This window comes from Chionomys nivalis, chromosome 23 (assembly GCF_950005125.1).
Source record: "Chionomys nivalis chromosome 23, mChiNiv1.1, whole genome shotgun sequence".
Taxonomy (NCBI): domain Eukaryota; kingdom Metazoa; phylum Chordata; class Mammalia; order Rodentia; family Cricetidae; genus Chionomys; species Chionomys nivalis.
The window spans coordinates 39610813-39631046 of record NC_080108.1 but is presented as its reverse complement, the minus strand read 5'-3'; the positions used below and the strand labels follow the sequence as shown (position 1 = coordinate 39631046).

Below are 20234 nucleotides of genomic sequence, written 5' to 3'. Positions count from 1 at the left end.
AGACCTTTTCCTGGGAACTCTGTCCTGGGACCTTGACCTGCAAAGGTCCCACCCCACGTGTCTGCTTTGGGGAGGGTGCCCTGACAAATCATTTTATTTCTAAGTGCCAGAACGGTCATGATGATTCCAGTCTCATGTCTGCCGTTTAGCTCTAGAGGGACCTTGGGCAGCCACTCTTTCTCCTCCACAGATGGTTTGCTCATCTGTGAAATGGTACGATAGCCTTTCTCAGGAAGGGACTAAGCAGAACTCAGACCCTGGTCATCAGGGCAGTGGCCCGTGTGGGTGCTGTTCCCGCCCTCACTTTTCAGACAAGACTTCTGGCTAGTGGAAAGTAGGCTTCTCTCTCTGGGGTCTGTGTTCTGTCTCAGAGCTGGCAAACTGCCTGTTTTATAGTTTCTGTGGTATCCTGTCACGCCCATGCGCACATGCTAACTACTCCTCACAGGCCACTGGCAGAGTCCAGAAGTCTAGACCTGCAAGGCTCACAGGAAGGAGTTCAAGGTCTGCCAGAGCCGCATTCCACATAAACAACAACAACAAATTGGACAAAAATCAGCTGAAAATATTTACTGAAAGTCTGGTGACCTCTGGATATTTTGTAGCCTGGCATCTTCAGCCTCCGTGGATTTCTAGTGACAGTTGTAGTGACAGTGACCGCTGGTGTCAGTTTTCTTTGGCAGTGACTTGTCCTAAACATTGTTGACTGCCTAGGTGTTTTTGTATAAAGTGTATTTTCTTTTTAGACAAGGTGTCACCTAGAGCCCAGACTGGCTTTGAACTCATTTCATCCTCCTGCCTCAGCCTTCTGAGTGCTGGTGTTGCAATTGCAAGTGCAGGGCACCATGTTCAGCACACATGCACTCTTGTGCAGATGGTCGGCAGGTCCCAGTGGCCTGGTGGTGTTTTCTTTGCAGTGAGCATCACGCATGAAGACTGGTGCTGGAGGAACAAGAGTCTGGAGCTGGAGGTGCTGGAGGATGACGTGTCTTCCCTGGAGTTCAGGCAGACGGGCTATATGCTGCGGTGTGCACTCTCACACGCCATCACTCTGGTAAGTGCTGCTTTTGAAGGGTCGCAGAGAGAATATCCAGTGGGTTTGGCAAGATGGCTCAGCCTGTAAAGGTGTTTGCTAGCAAGGCTGATGGTCTGAATTTGATACCCGGGACCCACACAATGGAAGGAAAGAATCAGGTCCTGCAAGTTACCCTCTGACCAACACATACATATAGTGCATGCATGCCCTTACACACCACACACACACAGACACACACACACGCACGCACACTCCAAATTAAAAGGAACGTCTGGCATATAGCAGTTGCCAGAGCCTGGCACAGTAAGAATTTGTAATGCCAGTCAAGCCAAGTTCCTTTTCCGCCCTGAGTTCCCGCCTGCTAGGGAAGGCATCCCCATGACTGCAGTGTTGCGGGCAGCAGAGGGGCCGGTGTGGTGTGGTTTGTGCTGTGCTGCTTCTGGAAGTTCCCTTGTTTTTCCTGTAGCGTTGGGATCATGTGCCCACTGCTCAGGCTATAGGGAGGCCCAGCAAGTTGTGTTGTATTTAACGATTCCTTGGTGCCCCCAGTGTCTCTAGGCTGTTGCTTCCCACAGTGGGAAGAACTCACTCACGTATTTTCTATCATTCTGTTTTGATTTGCTTTCGTGCTTCTCAGGACTAAATCCAGGGATTCAAATATACCGACCAAGCACTTACCACGGAGCTGTAGTGCTGGTCCTTAAAATATTTTTAAGTTATTATTATTTTATTGGTTTGTTTATTATATTTTGAGGTCTGATCTTTCTATATAGCCCTGGCTTTCCTGCGACATACTATGTAGACCAGGTGACCTCAAACCATACTGTGTGACCTGATATAGATAAGATCCCAATGCTTATTCCTCCTAAGTGATGGATTAAAGACAGACAGCGTCACACCCAGCCTAAATTATTGTTATTTTATGTTGTATGTATGGGTGTTTTGCCTGTGTATGTCTGTACTACCTGTGTGCAATGTTCATGGAAGCCAGGAGGCAGCATTGGGTTGCCTAGGACTGGAGTTGTAGAGAGTGGTGAATCTCCATGTAAGAACAGAGCCAGGTCTCCTGGGAGAAGAGCAGGTTTGCTCAGTCATCTCCCCAACTCCCTCTTTTTCACTCTCTGATTTTGAAACTGAGTTTTTCTGAGTTGCCCAGGCTGGTCTTGAATTTTGTAACCTCCTGCTTTCCTCCAGGCCAGTGCCTGCCTCCTTGGCTGTGGTCCTGGGGCTCCAGGGAAGGGGTTTCCTCAGGGGTTGTAGCAGATGTCTTTGTCAGACTGCATCCGAGAAGCAATTGGCAGTGGCAGGGCTGCTAACACTCCGGCACCCTTTATTCCGGAGATGGTTGGTGCACAGTCAAGAATAAGCCAGTAGACACTCCTCTCCCTGAGCCCTGCAGTAGACACTCCTCTCCCTGAGCCCTGCAGTAGATACTCCTCTCCCTGAGCCCTGCAGTAGACACTCCTCTCCCTGAGCCCTGCAGTAGACACTCCTCTCCCTGAGCCCTGCAGTAGACACTCCTCTCCCTAAGCCCTGCAGTAGACACTCCTCTCCCCAAGCCCTGCAGTACATTTCTGCTGCCTCTAGATTAAAATCTAAATTTTGTGAGTAAGGTGGGCGACGAACTTGTGCTTGCCTCAGTCACACTGACCTCCTTGTCCACTTCCTTGGCCCCAGCAGCACTTGCGTTCCCAGTTCACCTGAACGTGTCTCGCTGCCCTTAGCCTTTGCACGTGTTCATCCCTCTGCCCAAATAGCTGTGCTTCCTCACCATTGAGGCCTCAGCCAGTTTCCTGTTGAGAGGGTGGTGCTGAGGCCCAGGCCCCAAGAGCTCTAGGGCTCCTCTCCAGAACAGGTGGTCATTCCTCTCCTTGTATTTGTTTCTCTGCTTTATCTCCTCTGACCTGAAACCACTCATTCATTTGTTGATTTTCTGACTTCCTTAGTTAAAGGGTACCCTCTCCTTCCCAGAGCAGGGTCACATGACCTGAGTCTGTCCTGTGGCAGCCACTCAGTAAACAGGCGCTGACTGCTGCAGATAGCACATCTCAGTACGGTTTGGAAGGTTTTCAGTTTTCCCGTGGCACCCAACAGCTCAAATGATTTAATGGGCCAAACTGGTGACTGTCTGAGAAACAGAAATGAAATTAATCACGTGGAGTCTCTGTCTCTCCATAAGTCACTGTGTTGGCTTTGGCTCCACAGGAGTTTCATCAGGATGGAAACGGCCCTGAGAATGTGGGGATTTACAACCTGTCCAGAGGAGTGAACCGCTTCTGCCTGTCCAAGCCAGGTCAGCCTGGGAGGCGGGAGGGTGGGGCCAGGCTGGGCCTGAAGGGCAGTGGCCTTGGGTCCTTTTGCCTCCAGAGTTGCGAGGAGGTTGCTGTTCTCACAGTGCTGTTGCCTTGCCTCTCTCTTAGTTCTAGTGAGATAGATTTTACAGCGTGAAGTTCTCCGGCTTGGGAACTCGGAGGTGGGGCACCAGCAGTGTTCTCTTAGGGCCTGGCCTCATCCCAGTGCCAAACAACACAGTTCGTTCACGTGAGATGTGAATAAGTGGTTTCTAGTACAGTTTGCCAGGCTGTCCAGTCATTACCAGTCCCAGCCCTGCAGCAGCTCAGGCACCTCTGTCCTCTGGGCCTGACCTGGGCTTTGGCTTCTTACCTTTAGCATAATTTGGGAGTTGAGCCACGCTGCAGGGCGTCAGTGTTGAGTTCTTCTTTGTCGTGGATGAACAGTGTTCCACATCCCCTGTGTGTGGTCATCTGTCATTTGCATTTGAGGTGCACTGGGATTTCTCCCATTTTGGGTATTAGGAATTAGAGCTGTGTGCATGGTTTTATGCCTTTGTGTTACAATTCTTACTTAGGATCCTAAGAATGGAACCTCTTAATCATATGGTAAATTTCTGGTGTAACTTGTAAAAGAAACTACCAGTTGGTTTCCAGGGAGACCGTACCATTTGGCATCTATACTCCTCTGCCCAAGGTCTATTTGGGATCTTTCATTGTGTCTTTTGGCTGTTAGGTTTTCTTGAGCCACTAAATACTCTCTCTGTAGATGGCAAGCCCGGTGGCGGTCAGGCCAACCTGCTGCCCTTCCCACTGTGTGTCCACCCAGTATGGTGCTGGGCTGGAGAAGGTGGCCAATCATTGTCTGCTGGCAAATGTGGTGTGGGGAAGCTAATCATGACCCCTGATGCCCACTGCAGTGAGAACAGAAAGGGGCTTGAGTCTTCTGCAGGAGTCTGGTCAAAATACTGATGGTTAAATTGTTAGCTCTGCTTGACTGCATTCCTCCCGCAGGTGGTGAGCTGTGCCCCGACCCAGGTGTCACTCCTCAGGTTTGCTTTGTGCGTTTGCAGGCCTCCTCTGCCCCGTGTCTTTGTCTCTCGGCACACCTAACGTATGCACCCTGTCCACAGCAGTTCTTTTGGTTTCTCTTTGTAGGTGTGTACAAAGTGACCCCGCGTTCCTGCCACCGCTTTGAGCAAGCCTTCTACACCTATGACACGTAAGCCTGGAGACGGTGCTTTGTGGTGTGTGTGTCCTGGGGGAGGACGGGCCTTCCCCTTCCTCTTCTGGTTCTTTGTGTGTTCCGGGGGAAGACGGGCCTTCCCCTTCCTCTTCTGGCTCTTTGTGTGTTCTGGGGGAGGACGGGCCTTCCCCTTCCTCTTCTGGCTCTTTGTGTCTTCCGGGGGAAGATGGGCCTTCCCCTTCCTCTTCTGGCTCTTTGGCTGTTGGGTTTTTTGTTCTTTTGGAAGTGGTAAGATTAGGCATTAAGGTGAATTTCTAGATGCGGGCTTTTTATTTGGATGTTACTGAGGAAATGGAGCAGGCTGTTCTTCCTAAGAATTATGTAAACTCAAGGACCAGCAAGAGGGCTCCCAGGTATAGGTGTGTGCCAAGCCAGACTGGAGACCATAGTTCAAAACCTGGAAGCTATGTTAAGGTGGAAGGAGAAAAATGTACCTCACAGAGCTGTCCTCTGATTGTACTTGTGAGCTTCCCGAGTTTCCTTACCCCAGCCTGTGGACTGTTTCCCAGTGTATCAGGGTGGGGAAGGCCACCGCTGCAGGGAGGCAAATACTGCCATCCCTTGGAGCCTGTCTGGGGTTGCTGCTAGCAGCTTCTCTGTGTTCTGATTATAGGTCTTCACCCAGCATCCTGACACTAACAGCCATTCGCCACCATGTCCTGGGAACCATCACCACCGACAAAATGATGGATGTCACAGTGACTATCAAGTAAGATGGGTGTCCTGCGTGGGCAGGGTAGGGCTGGTGGAGACGCCATGGGAGACCCTAATGGATTCTGAAGATGGTTTTGAGCTCTTGTAAACCCACAGCAGTGAGGTCCCAACTGCTTGCTGCTGACAGCTGGGGTTGTGTCTTAAGTCTGTGTGAATTCTTTATGCTTTTTTAGCTAAGAGAGCAGACTTCCGAGGTTTGTTCATTATAGTTCAAATGTTATAATGACTTAAAAATTCTTTAGATCTTTTCTCGAGGACGTAAGGACTAGAGGTGCTCCTCTGGGTTGGAGGAAGTGCTTGGGAGGCTGGCTTGCTGGGGGTCTTCTGTTCTGGCTGCAGTATGTCTGACACCCCAGCTTTCTCAGGAAGTGTCAGACTTTGGGCAGCATGACTGTCTCACACAGATGGAATATCCAGGAACTTGCTTCCTCCCAACTTCCTGCCCATCTGCCACGGATGCTGAGAACGCTCAAACACAGTCATGTGCACCTAGGTACTCTCTGACCTAGGTACTCCATGGTAATTGTTGCTCGGAAACAGCTTTAACCAACTCTATCCAGTCATTAGGGATAATTCTATTAGGAACTGACCGTGAGTTTAACAATTGCTTCACAAAGTGAATGCATGCCATAGGAGACCATTGCTTCCTTGATCTCCTTAAATCTGACATTGTCACAGGAGTCCAGTTATCTGTAACAGAGCCTCTGCTTTTTGGCAGTTCCTGTAAGGTTACTGGGTATATTAAGATTGTTTGAAAATCGTAGTGTGTTCCTCTCTGTTCTTATAATGAATGCAGTGCTGAAATTGGCCCTCCATTAAATTCTTATGACTGGATTTGAATATCTCTGTGATCTGTTTTACTAGGTCTTTCTAAGGCCTGTATCTTACACTCAGATTAATCAGCTTTTTTAGTGATAAGACAAAAATGATAAAGCTGATAAGGTTTACAATTGACATTACATAAATGCCATTTAAATGTGCTGTCCTCTCATTTGATTGTTCCATTCTCAAACTGTCTGGTATCATCATACAGAGACACAAATCCCGCCAGTATGTTTTCCCCATTTATTAACTGAGAAAAGCTTTTAACTAATTCCTTCCTTCAAGAGTTCCCAGTTGGGGGCTGGAGAGATGGCTCAGAGGTTAAGAGCATTGCCTGCTCTTCCAAAGGTCCTGAGTTCAATTCCCAGCAACCACATGGTGGCTCACAACCATCTGTAATGGGGTCTGGTACCCTCTCTGGCCTGCAGGCATACACACAGACAGAATATTGTATACATAATAAATAAATAAATATTAAAAAAAAAGAGTTCCCAGTTGTCTTACCTGATGATGTCGATGAAGATGTGAGGCTGATTGCTGCTGCATAGAACATTAGAAGCCTGACTAGATTTCAAGGCAGCTACCTAGTTTGAGAGCAGTCCAAGAAGGACGTTCAGGGAGCACCTGCAACCCACAGTGGGGGGGGGGGGGGGGGGAGAGAGCGCGAGAGAGAGCGCCAGCTGTCTAAAAAACACATGGGATTGTTTGGAAAAAGCATGTGTGTTGGCAGCTGCCTGAAAGGTACAGAAGAAAAATTCCAAACTCGCACAGTGGCTTGGAGAAAAAAGAAAAGACAACCTAGCAGGGTGGGGCTGGAGCCCCACACTGTAGCTCCTGCTTGTGCCGGGGTCTATTTTGTGAATTTGTACCTGTTTAATTTTTCTATTTTGGGTAGTACAGTTTTTTTTTTTTTTTGATTTTAGGTTTTTGTTTTGTTTTGTTCTTTTTTAATTTTCATTTGTTTTAAAAAAGAAAGCAAACTATCTTTCCATTATGCATACCAATCCAAGTTTCTACTCCCTCACCTCCTCCCATCCTTCCACCCGCCCCCCCCCCCCCCATTGACTCCCAAGAGAGGGTAAGGCATACTGTTTTGGGGAAGGTTCAAGGCCCTCTCTACTATATCTAAGCTGAGCAAGGTATCCATTCAAAGAGAATAGGATCCCAAAAAGCCAGTACATGCAGTAGGGATAAATCCTGGTGCCACTGCCAGTAGCCCCTCAGTCTGCCCCAGCCACGCAACTGTCAGCTACATTTAGAAGGACTAATTTGGTCCTATGCTTGTTCCTTCCCTGTCCAGCTGGAGTTGGTGAGCTCCCATTAGCTCAGGTAGACTGTTTCCGTGGGTGTCCCCTTCATGGTCTTGACCTCTTTGCTCATATTCTCACTCCTCCTGCTCTTTAACTGGACTTTGGAAGCTCAGTCCAGTGCTCCAATGTGGGTCCCTTCCTCTACTTCCATCAGTTGCTGGATGAAGGTTCTATGGTGATACTTAAGATATTCATCAGTCTGACTATAGGACAGGGCCAGTTCGGGCCCCCTCTCCTCTATTGCTTAGCGTCTTATCTGGGGTCATCCTTGTGGATTCCTGGGAATTCTCTAGAATCAGGTTTCTTGCTAGTTCTATAATGGCTGCCTCAATGAAAATATCTCTTTCCTTGCTCTCATCTCTGTCCTTCCTCCATCTCAACTATTCCATTCCCTCAAGTTCTCCTTGCCCCTCCCCTTCTCCCCTCCTCTTCCCCTTCTACCCTCCTTTTCTCCCCCCACCCCCATGTTCCCAATTTTGTTAGCTGATGTCTATTTCAACTTTCCAGGTGGGTCTATGTATGTTTTTCTTAGGGTTCACCTTGTTACCCAGCTTCTCTAGGATCATGAACTATAGGCTCAATGTCCTTTGTTTATGGCTTGTATCCACTAGTGAGTTCATACTATATTCAACTTTTTGGGTCTGGGTTACCTCATCCAGGATGTTTTCTAGTTCCACCTATTTGCATGCAAATTTTAAGATGTCTTTGTCTTTTATCACTGAGTAGTACTCTAATGTGTAAATGTGCCACGTTTTCTTTATCCATTCTCCAGTTGAGGGGCATCTAGCTTGTTTCCAGGCTCTGGCTATTACAAATAATGCTGCTGTGAACATAGCTGAACAAATGTCTTTGTAGTGTGATTGAGCATCTTGGGTACATGCCCAAGAGTTGTATTGCTGGATCCTGAGGTAGGTTGACTCCCAATTTTCTGAGAAACTGCCACACTGATTTCTAAAGTGGTTGTACAAGTTTGCATTTCCACCAGCAATGGATGAGTCTTCCCCTTACTCCACATCCTCTCCAGCATAAGTGATCATTGGTGTTTTTGATCTTAGCCATCTGACAGGTGTAAGATGCTATCACAGAGTTGATTTGATGTGCATTTCCCTAATGGCTATGGATGTTGAACATTTCCTTAAATGTCTTTTGGCCATTTGAGATTCTTCTGTTGAGAATTCTCTGTTTAGTTCTGTATCCCATTTTCACTTGGGTTATTTGGAATTTTGATGTCTGATTTCTTAAGTTCTTTATGTATTTTGGAGATCAGTCCTTTGTCTGATGTGGGGTTGGTGAAGATCTTTTCCCATTCAGTAGGCTGCCTTTTTGTCTTATTGACTGTGTCCTTTGCTTTACAGAGGCTTCTCAGTTTTAGGAGGTCGCATTTATTTATTGTTGCTCTCAGTGTCTGTGCTACTGGAGTTATATTTAGGATGTGGTTTCCTGTGACCATGCATTGAAGGCTGCTTCCCACTTTCTCTTCTATCAGGTTCAGTGTGGTCGGATTTATATTGAGGTTTTTTAATCCATTTGGACCTGAGTTTTGTGCATGGGGATAGATATGGATTTATCTATATTCTCCTTCAGGTTGACATCCAGATATGCCAGCACCATTTGTTGAAGATGCTTTCTTTTTTCCACTGTATAATTTTAGCTTCTTTGTCAAAATCAGGTGTTCATAGGTTTGTGGATTAATATCTGGGTCTTTGATCTGATTCCATTGGTCAACCTCTCTGTTTTTATGCCAGTATCAAGCTGTTTTCATTACTGTAGCTCTGTAATAGAGCTTGATGTCAGGGATGGTGATGCCTCTGGAAGTTCCTTTACAGAGGAACAGAATTATTTGACTATCCTGGGTTTTTTGCTTTTCCTTATGAAGTTGAATATTATTCTTGCAAGGTCTTTAAGTCTCTGAATTTCCTCAGTGTCTGTTGTTATGTTCCCCTTTTCATTTCTGATTTTGTTAATTTGCATGTTCTCTTTCTGCCTGTTTGTTAATTTGGATTTAAAGGCTTGTCAATCTTGCCGATGTTCTTGAAGAACCAGCTCTTTGTATCATTGATGCTTTGTATTGTTTTCTTTCTTTCTATTTTATTGATTTCTGCCCTCAATTTGATTACTTCCTGGCATCTACTCCTCCTGGGTGAGTCTGCTTCTTTTTGTTCTAGAGCTTTTAGGTGTGCTGTTAAGTAGCTAGTGTGAGATTTGTTTTGGTTTTGGGTTTTTTTTTGTTTTTTTGTTTTTTTTTGCTTTTCGAGACAGGGTTTCTCTGTAGCTTTGGAGCCTGTCCTGGAATTGACTCTTGTAGACCAGGCTGGCCTCAAACTCACAGAGATCCATCTGCCTCCCCCTCCTGAGTCCCGGGATTAAAGGCGTGCGCCACCACCGCCCGGCTTCTCCACTTTCTTTACATAGGCACTTAGTGCTGTGAACTTTCTTTTTAGCACTGCTTTCAAAGTGTCCCACGAGTTTGGGCACGTTGTACATTCACTTTTATTGAATTTTTGGAAGTCTTTAATTTCTTTCTTTATTTCTTCCTTGACCCAGTGGTGATTCAGTTGATTATTTTTCAATTTCCATGTGTTTGTGGGCTTTCTACAATTAGTGTTGCTGTTGAATTCTCACTTTAAGCCGAGGTGATCTCATAAGATACATGGTATTATTCCAAGTTTTTGTAATTGTTGAGGTTTGCTTTGTTACTTAGTATATGTTCAATTTTGAGACGGTTTCATGAGGTGCTGAGAAGAAGGTGTATTATTTTGTGTTTGGGTGGAATGTTCTGTAGATTTCTGTTAAGTCCATTTGAGTCATGACATTTGTTTTCTTTCTCTATTAAGTTTCTGTCTGGCAGTCTTATCCAGTCGTGAGAGTGGGGTGTTGAAGTCTTCTACTGTTAGTGTGTGGGATTTGATGTGAGGTTTAAGCTTTAGTAATATTCCTTTTAGAAATGTGGGTGCTGGGGGCTGGAGTGATGGCTCAGTGGTTAAGAGCATTGCCTGCTCTTCCAAAGGTCCTGAGTTCAATTCCTGGCAATCACATGGTGGCTCACAACCATCTGTAATGAGGTCTGGCGCCCTCTTCTGGTGTGCAGATGTACACACAGATAGAATATTGTACACATAACAAATAAATAAATATAAAAAAAGAAATGTGGGTGCTGTCGTATTTGGGACATAGATGTTCATAATTGAGACTTTGTTTTGATGGATTTTGTGTGTGTGTGTGACAAATGTGAAATGTCCTTCATCTCGTTTGACTGATTGTAGTTTGAAGTCTATTTTGTTAGATATTAGGATAGCTATACCAGCTTGTTTCTTAGGTTCATTTGATTGGAAAATCTTTTCCCAACCCTGTACTCTGAGGCGATGTCTGTCTTTGAAGTTGAGGTGTGTTTCTTGTATGCAGCAGAAGGATGGATCTTTTTTTCATAACCAATATGTTAGCTTGTGTCTTTTTTTTTTTTCAAATATTTTTTTTAAATATTTATTTATTTATTATGTATACAATAGTCTGTCTGTGTATATGCCTGCAGGCCAGAAGAGGGCACCAGACCTCATTACAGATGGTTGTGAGCCACCATGTGGTTGCTGGGAATTGAACTCAGGACCTTTGGAAGAGCAGGCAATGCTCTTAACCTCTGAGCCATCTCTCCAGCCCCTCTTTTTTTTTTTTTTTTTTTTAATAGACGAATTGAGTCCACTGATATTATGATGTTCATGATATTCATGACCAGTGATTGTTAGTTCCTGTTATTTTGGTTTTGGTGGTGGTGGTGGGTTGGTATTGTGTATGTTTTCCTTATTTGGATTTTGCTGGTGTGGGATTATCTATTGCCTATGTTTTTGTGGGTGTAGCTAACTTCCTTGGTTGAAGTTTTCCTTCTAGTACTTTCTTTCTGTAGAGCTGGATTTTTAGATATGTATTGTTTAAATGTGGTTTTGTCTTGAAATATCTTATTTTCTCCATCTATGATAATTTAAGGTTTTGCTGGGTATAGTAGTCTGGAGTCTCTTAGTGTCTACAGAATGTCTCTCCAAGGTCTTCTGGCTTTCAGAGTTTGCATTGAGAAGTCAGGTGTAATTCTTTTTTTTTTTTTTTTCCAGATAGGGTTTTTCTGTGGTTTTGGAGCCTGTCCTGGAACTAGCTCTTGTAGACCAGGCTGGTCTCAAACTCACAGAGATCCGCCTGCCTCTGCCTCCCAAGTGCTGGGATTAAAGACGTGCGCCACCACTGCCCGGCCAGTCAGGTGTAATTCTGATAGGTCTGCCTCTATATGTTACTTGGCCTTTTTCCTTTGCAGCTCTTAGTGTTCTTTCTTTATTGTGTGTGTTTAGTGTTTGATTATTGTGTGGCGATGGCACTTTTTTTTTTTTGGTGCAGTCTGTCTGGTGTTCTGTGAGCTTCTTGTACTTTCGTAGGCCTGTCCTTCTTTAGCGTGAGGACGTTTCCTTCTCTGATTTTGTTGAATATATTTTTCTGTTCCTTTGAGCTGGATGACTTCTTCTATCCCTATTATTCTTAGGTTTGGTCTTTTCATGATGTCCCAGATTTCCTGGATATTTTGTGTTAAGAATTTGTTGGAATTAACATTTTCTTTGACCAATGACTATTTCCTCTATTGTATCTTCAGTGCCTGAAATTCTCTCTTCCATATCTTGTATGCTTGCCTTTGTGTTTCCTGATCACTTACCCAGATTTTCCATTTCCAGAATTCCCTCGGTTTGTGTTTTGTTTATTACCTCTATTTTAGTCTTTAAGTCTTGAACTGTTTGCTTCTCCTGTTTGATTGTTTTTTCTTGGCTTTTTTTGTTTTGTTTTTTGCTTTCTTTTATGGTATTCATTAATTTCTTCCAATTTTTTTGTTTGACTTTTCCTCCATTTCTTAAGGGATTTTTCATTTCCTCTTTAAGGTCGTTTTCTCCTGTGTCATCTGTGTTGGGATGTTCAGGGCTTGCTGATATAGAATCTCTAGTTTCTGGTGGTGCCTTATTTCTTTTTGTGCTACTGGATGTGTTCTTAAATGGTCGTCTACCCATCTCTTCCTCCAGTGGGTGCAGGTGGGGCCTGTGGCTTAGGTGGCTGCTCTTCCTCCAGTTGCAGGAGGGTTTGTGCCTCTGGTCGCTGATGCAGCTCTGGGGCTCCACCAGGTGCAGGCAGACCAAGGCCCCAGCAGTTGCACATGCTGTGGGAGCTGGTTGGGTGTCGGGGGAAGCTGTTCCCAGGTCTGGGCTTCAGTGGTGGGGGTGAGGCATGGTGTGTGCCTCCAGGGGTTAGAGCATAGATAGTAGGGCCCTTTGGCTGGGAACCTAGACACTCACCTCTCCAGCTGCGCGCCTGTGCGTTTTGATCTTGCCGTGTCTTGAACACCTAGTGAACTTTCCCCAGAGGACATCACCCTGTTGTCCACTTTCTTGAGCTTCTCCTCACATGACCTTGGTCAAGTATTCTCTCTGCCTGCCACTCTTTGCCCAGTCACCTTCTCAGAAGGACGACAGTGCGCCTCTACTCATCGTGTTTGCCTTCTCTGCTAACACCTGCCCACTGGAGTCTGAGTTCTGGGTCTGGGGTGTGGGCTGTTCCTTCAGTCTGGGGTTCCCACTTCTGCTTTTCTTTATTTTGTCTTTTGTGTTTTTGAGACAGGGTTTCTCTGTAGCTCTGGCTGTCCTGGAACTCGCTGTAGACCAGGCTGGGCAGAGATTCACCTGCTTCTACCTCCCGAGTGCTGGGATTAAAGGTGTGTTAAAGGTGTGTGCCACTATGCCCGACTCCTCATTTCTTCAGAGGCAGAGGTCTAGAGCGTGGGTCCAGGTGCCATATGGAAGCAGCCGGTTTTCATCAAGTTTAGGGGCTTTTTCCAGCCAGTTCTGCTAGCATCTTCTGCTGTGTATACTGCATCAAAATGTTCATTTTTTTGTATTTTATAATTTTGTGTGTACGTGTGTCGAGGTCACAGCAGTAAATCTCAGGAGTTGTTCCTCAGAAGCTATCTCCCTTTTGTTTGAGACAGGGTCTCTTACTGGCTTGGAGCTTTATGATCAGGTTAGGCCACATGGCCAGGGAACACCAGGGGTCCACCTGTCTCAGCTTCTCTAGCACTGGGATTATAATCACATTGCCACCACATCTGGATCTTTCGAAATCGTGTGTTTGGGGGCTCAAACTCAGATCCTCAAGTTACATACATTTTATTTTTGCTTCTGCATATGGTATGTTTTGTCTGCATGTATGTGTGTACCATGTGCATGCAGAGGCCAGAAAAGGGCCTGGAATCAAACCCAGGTCCTCTGGAAGAGCAGCCAGCAGCTGAGCCATCTCTTCAGCCTTCTAATTAGTGTCTTTAAAATGAAAGCTCATGTCACTGTGGTGTCGTTGTAAGGTGTCCCAGTTGTGGAAATGTCAGGTTCCCATTCAGTGCAGGATAAGCACCATGTCCCATCCGTTCCAGGTCTTCCATCGACAGCGAGCCCGCCTTGGTCTTGGGCCCTCTGAAGTCTGCACAGGAGCTGCGGAGGGAACAGCAGCTGGCAGAGATTGAGACCCGCAGGCAGGAGAGGGAGAAGAACAGTAAAGAAGAGGGAGAGGAAGGCAGGGCCAGGCCTCCTGGGCAGGAGATGGTGGACGAGTTACAGGGCCCTTTCTCCTACGACTTCTCCTACTGGGCCCGGTAAATACTTGTGCTCTTCACCATGTTTGCTCCTCCGCGGGATAGAACGAACCCGCCAGCCTGAACCCTTCTGACTCCTTTAGGTCTGGAGAGAAAATCACCGTTACACCTTCCTCCAAAGAGCTCCTCTTTTACCCCCCATCCATGGAAGCCACTGTCAGCGGAGGTACGTGTCCACTCCATGAGCGAGTGTCTTGCCTCTGTTTCTCTGTGTGCATTTAAATGGGTTTTGTGTTGTATTTGCACAGCCATGTCTGTAAGCCACCCAAATGCCTCTTTGGTATTTGGTGTCATGAATAGATGGGCCCAAGGATGGCTGGGTGGATGGATGAAGAAATGAATGGCCCAAGTAAAGATAGCGGTGTCTGTGACTGTAGGGGAGGTGTTTTTTGGGGAAGAACCCGTCTTTCTTTGATCGGATTGTTTCAGAAGGTAAAAGAGAAGCCATATCACTAGTCACCAAACCTGCTTCAGCTTGCTGCTTTGTTATGTTCAAGTTTCTGGTCCCCAAATGAATTCACACAGCTAGATTTCGAATGCAAATAACATGAGGGTTTTTAATTCAAACTTGAGTTTGGACCACACCTGCACCATGCCAACACAGTGGGTGAGGGAAGTGCAGCCCGAACCCGGGAAATGGAGTTGGAGTCCTGTCGTCTTGGGACTGGGTGAGGAGTACATAGGGTAAGGTGGTTTCTGAACCCATCGGTCAGTTTGGGTGTGAAAACCTGACAAAGAGCCCTTAGTAACTGACAAGGTGTCTTCAAGGACAGGATGCCTCCCAAGAGCATCTGCACCTCATTACGTTATAGCCATTTTTAGGACATCTGTTTAAGTTTCTGCTATGGCAGCTCATTTCTGGAGCTGATTCGCAGCTCATTATGTGGCTTAAGATGAAGCCCCTTCTTTAAAATGGAGTTTGCAAAGTCAGGTCCTCACAGCTTCTGAATGGTTTGGATCATTTGGGTCTCCTGGTCCCAGGTGTGGAAGGAAGGTCTCTTCCAGGAATGGGTTATCAGAGTGATGGCCTGTGGGTCATTGTGTGGTGTGTGTTTAGAGTTGAGTAGTTTCTGGTGTGCCCACCCCTTGGGTCTGAGGTGAACAGCACCGCTCAGAAGATTTCTGGTGTCTTGCTCTGTCTCCGCCTTATTCTCTCGAGATAGGGTCTCTCACTAAACCTGGAGGTAGACTGGCTGCCAGTGAGCCCCAGCCGTCTCCTTTCCTTCATCCCTCCCCGCCCCCCCGCCAGGGTTATAGGCATATGGCTGAACCTGGCTTTTTACATGCGTCCTGGGGATGCAAGCTCATGGCCTCACACTTGCAGAACTGCACCATCCCCCAGCAGGCGCTCCTTATCTTTAATGTTACAGGCCTAGGCCCCTTTTCCAGAAAGCATTCTTTTGTTTCCTCCTCTAGAAAGCTGTCCAGGGAAGCTGATTGAGATCCATGGGAAGGCAGGCTTGTTCCTGGAAGGCCAGATCCACCCCGAGCTGGAGGGAGTCGAGATTGTCATCAGTGAGAAGGGGGCGAGTTCGCCCTTGATCACTGTCTTCACTGATGACAAAGGTGCCTACAGGTATGTCCCTAAGGAGAAGACACTGGCCTGGCCCCAGTAGGGAGGCCCTGAGGCAGGTGGGTCTCAGGCTTCCTCTGTAGCTGCCAACAGCCATTGGAGTGTTTGGTTCTCCTTCCTGCAGCGTTGGCCCCCTGCACAGTGACCTGGAGTACACTGTGACCTCCCAGAAGGAGGGCTACGTACTGACTGCCGTGGAAGGAACTGTGGGAGACTTCAAGGCTTACGCCTTGGCCGGTGTCAGCTTCGAGGTAACGTGTTTCAAAGGCCGTTTCACTGAGGGCAATAAACCACTCAGGAAGTGCAGAGTCAGCTTTACACATGTCACACACATTGCAGACACCATCACTGTCAAATAGCGAGTTTCCTGTCCCCATGGTCTTCTACACTGATGGTGATGTCACTGCTTCTGCCAGTCAGTTACCATCTCCAGAGCAGTTCTACAAATGGGATTGTGAGCTGTGGCGTTCTTCACTCGGGTACACTGGGGAGACATGGACTTTCACATGGTTGTGTGTGTTTCAGCTTTCACCCTTTTTTGGAGGCAGGCTGTTTAGCCCAGACTAGTGTCTGAGCCTCTGACTCCCTGCAGTGAAGTGTGTCTTTGAACTCCTAGTCCTCCTGTCTCTGCCACGTTCTGAGATGACAGGCGTGCACGTCCACACCCAGTGTATTTGGGACTGGGGATGGTGCCCAGAACTTTGTGCATGCTGGGCAGGCACTCAGCCACTCGGGCTGTCTCCCTAGGTCCTAGGATGTCACTCTCACGTGCTGTGTGGTTGCGTGCTGTTGCCTCGTGTCTGCCTCTTGTCTCTCGTCTTGGGCGGTGTGTTGTACAGCATGGGCTGTGGCATAGTTGAGTGTGACTGTGTGTAAAGGACACAACAGGCAGACTGAAGAGCCACTGCTGAGTGGCTTTGACCAGAGTAAGGCGGTGCAGATGTGCAAGGACTGTGTGCACCGTGGGTGAAACTCCTAGAATGCCTGAGGGAGGAGAGAACACAGATGGGCTTTCCTGGCAGGAATCTCAGTGACTAGACACACTCTGCTCAGTGCCAGCGAGGTTACCACAGAAATACTCTTTGAGTATTTATTTATTTATGGGGTGACCTTGTTTTGCTGTGAAAAGATAATCTATGGTACTGCCGTGACAAACTGTCTGATACAAACAACCAAAGAAAGAAGAAGGGTAGCTGGGTTCACAGTCCATGGTGGGGAGGTGTGGTGATGCAGGAACAGGTGGCCACTCACTCATGTTGGGAGGAGACAAGCAGGCCTGCTTTTCGTCCCGCCTGGCTTCCACACTGCTAGCTTAGCCCCAGAAATAACACAAATTGTATTCATTTTATCACTGCCTGGCCCGTTATTTCTAGCCTCTTATTTGGCTAACTCTCACATCTTGATTAATCCATTTCTATTAATGTGTGTAACACCATGAGGTGGTGGCTTACCGGGAAGATTCTAACCACTGTCTGTCTTGGGTAGAAGAAGCATGGTGTCTACCTCATTGCCTTCTTCCCAGCATTCTGTTCTGTCTACTCCTCCTATCTAAGCTGCTGTCCTATCAAAAGCAAAGGCAATCTCTTTATTTGACCAATGAAAGTAACACATAGACAGAAGACCCTCCTACATCATTCATGCTCACATCTCCATAGATCAGGAACAGAGGAAATGTCGCAAGTCCCCTCCTGTCATGAGCCACTGCCTGCTACGGGGCTCCTCCTAAAACATCACCTGCCCATTGGGGACCAAGTGTTCAAACGTGAGCCTGTGGTGACATTTGACATTCAGACCATAATGGCAGTCCATTGTGGTCGATTGCTCAGGAGAAGGTACACATTTGGGGACATTTTGATTGCTTCCGTTGTGTGCCACAGAAATGAGCAGCTGGCCCGTGCTCTAGAGCAAACAGCAGCGAGGCGGCACTGAGGAGAACTGGTGAACTAACTGTCGAGAGCAAGCCGCAGAGCTCCGTGCACAGCCCGCCATTGCTGCCTCCCTCCCCAGCATACCACCATTGAGCATGGCCATAGAATGAGTTCTAGAAACTTCCGCGGCATTTTAGCGCTCCTTGTGGGCGGAAGAGCGATGATAGAGGGGAGCACACCTGTGTGGTTCTTAAGTCTGACCTTGCCCCGTTGTTCCTTTCTCCCCAGATAAAAGCTGAAGATGATCAGCCTCTCCCTGGGGTCCTCTTATCCCTCAGTGGTGGTGTGTTTCGTTCCAACCTCCTGACTCAAGACAATGGCATTCTGACGTTCTCAAACCTGGTAAGGCCGTGGTCGATGGCTCCCGAGTGGGACACAGTAGCGGTGTGTGGCGGGACAACGTGAGGACAGACTGTGGTGTGCAGTGGTCTAGGGCTCTAGCCGTGCACTAGGACTCACCACTAACGACCCCGGTCGTCTTAGACTTGTGTTTGTCACCAAGGCAGTGCCATCAGTTGCCTGACACAACAGTTCCTCCCTAGACAGACCTCTCCTTTCCACGGATCCCGCTTTTCTGTTTGGTGGGACAAAGTCCACTCCATGTATAAAGGGGGTAAAGTACCAAGTTTTCGTTCAAGGTGGAGTCCAAGGCCCTGGCCTTGGGTTCATGAAGTGCAGAGGCATTGACTTCACGCCTGGGATTCTTCAGAAAGTTCAGGCACGGCTTGTCTTTGCTGAGGTGCTAACGGTGGTAGAGCAACCCCCTTTCCTTGCTGTGCAGGAATTGGGCTGCCTTCCTGTGTCTGGAGACTCTGATGCTCTGTCCTGGTTGTGCCCCATTGTGACTTTAAGCCATTCACAGTGTGGCAGCCATCTTGATTGTGCCTGTCTCTTGGCAGAGCCCAGGCCAGTACTACTTTAAACCCATGATGAAGGAGTTTCGCTTTGAGCCGTCCTCACAGATGATAGAAGTCCAGGAGGGGCAGAACCTGAGGATCACCATCACTGGCTTTCGGACTGCCTACAGGTATGTGCCCCCTCCAGGCTGTAGGTGGGCCTCACTGGGCTCTGATCTAGACCTGCCGCCCAGACTTCACGTTGACTGAGTTTGAGGAGGAATTTGAGGTAAGGTGGAGACCAGAGAGGCGACTCTGCTCTTCCTTGTGATGCATGGGTGACTGCTGTTCTCCCTCCAGGGTCCCCCACTTCCTGTCCTCCCTCCAGGGTCCCCCACTTCCTACCTTCCAGGGCCCCCCACTTCCTGCCCTCCCTCCAGGGTCCCCCACTTCCTGCCCTCCCTCCAGGGTCCCCCACTTCCTACCTTCCAGGGCCCCCCACTTCCTGTCCTCCCTCCAGGGTCCCCCACTTCCTGTCCTCCCTCCAGGGTCCCCCACTTCCTACATTCCAGGGCCCCCCACTTCCTGCCCTCCCTCCAGGGTCCCCCACTTCCTGCCCTCCCTCCAGGGTCCCCCACTTTCAGTGGCTCACTTGCTGTCGGCTCACCAGCGTGTTGTTTGAAAAGTAGTCTATAGAAACTAGTACCTTGGTTAAAAAAAATTATGTTAACAAATGTTTTAACTATGATTACATTTTTAAAGAGGATGAGCTATAACTCAAGTAGAACTTGCAAATGTTGGAAAAGAGTAGGCAATGGAAAATTACCTTTCTTGGCTGGGCATGGTGGTGCACGCCTTTAATCTGATACACAGGTAGCAGGTAAATCCCTGAGTTTTGAGGATAACCAGGGCTACGTAGAGAGACCCTGCCTCAACCCAATCAAATGGAGCCAAAACAAAACAAAATAAAACAAAAAAATCCCACCAAATTCACTAAGTGAATAAATAAATGACCTTTCTGTTCTTTACTCCTTGATTCCCAACTCACTTTCCCATAGACATGCTCTCAGAGACAGTCTGTGCTATCCTAGCTACAGCTGAGTGGATATGCACTGTATGGATGAGCAGAGGATACGTACAGATTCTGTGCATGCACAGGCTTCTGTGGGTTTGTAAAAGCACTTTGGATAATCAGAAAGATTAGTTGTAGAAAAATGGACCATTATGTGGAAGGAAACCTTGGGAGTTATTTATATTGTTGAGTGCTTCATAATTTGCATTGAAGATCAGGAGGGTGGAGACAGTGTACCCTGTTCTGGCCTCCCGGAGTGGTCTTCCAAATGTTGATACAGCCTGGCCTGCTGCTGGCAAGGTCCCCACAGAGCAGCTGTGCCCTTAGCCCTGGGGGTCGCAGTCTCTGTGCGCAAAGGACTGAAGGTGCCTCGCTCTGCTCTGCTCTTGTCGCACCAGCTGCTATGGCGCAGTGTCTTCTTTAAACGGAGAACCAGAGCAGGGCATCGCAGTGGAAGCTGTGGGCCAGAAGGACTGTAGCATCTATGGAGAAGACACCGTGACAGATGAGGAGGGAAAGTTCCGGTTGCGTGGACTGCTGGTGAGGCTGTGTGTGATGTCCCTGTGGCATAGCGTGGGTCAGCAGGATGGAGGTGGGACTCTAGAATCCCCTATTCTAGCTGATTGGTGTGTGTTTAGCCAATAGGCCTGCTTTGGTCTGTGGGAAAATAAGGCCTGTAAAGGGGGATTGGCATGGCTTTGCCCAGAGTGTTTGTGGTGTATGCCAGGGCTGTGAAACCAAGGGG

The 20234-nt window shown here is 47.5% G+C and overlaps 1 protein-coding gene across 2 annotated transcripts in view; it reads left to right on the top strand.

Moving 5' to 3' along the window:
* The window catches only part of LOC130865175 (BOS complex subunit NOMO1), a 56554-nt gene that overhangs the window by 24172 nt on the left and 12148 nt on the right, over window positions 1–20234 (top strand). For both annotated transcript variants that reach the window (XM_057756045.1, XM_057756046.1), the window contains exons 15-25: window positions 918–1054; window positions 3242–3329; window positions 4486–4549; window positions 5187–5282; window positions 13862–14080; window positions 14164–14246; window positions 15497–15656; window positions 15778–15904; window positions 17810–17923; window positions 18481–18608; window positions 19888–20029. In XM_057756045.1, coding sequence (XP_057612028.1) covers window positions 918–1054; window positions 3242–3329; window positions 4486–4549; window positions 5187–5282; window positions 13862–14080; window positions 14164–14246; window positions 15497–15656; window positions 15778–15904; window positions 17810–17923; window positions 18481–18608; window positions 19888–20029 — 1358 coding nt within the window. The remainder of the gene's footprint in view (window positions 1–917; window positions 1055–3241; window positions 3330–4485; window positions 4550–5186; window positions 5283–13861; window positions 14081–14163; window positions 14247–15496; window positions 15657–15777; window positions 15905–17809; window positions 17924–18480; window positions 18609–19887; window positions 20030–20234) is intronic.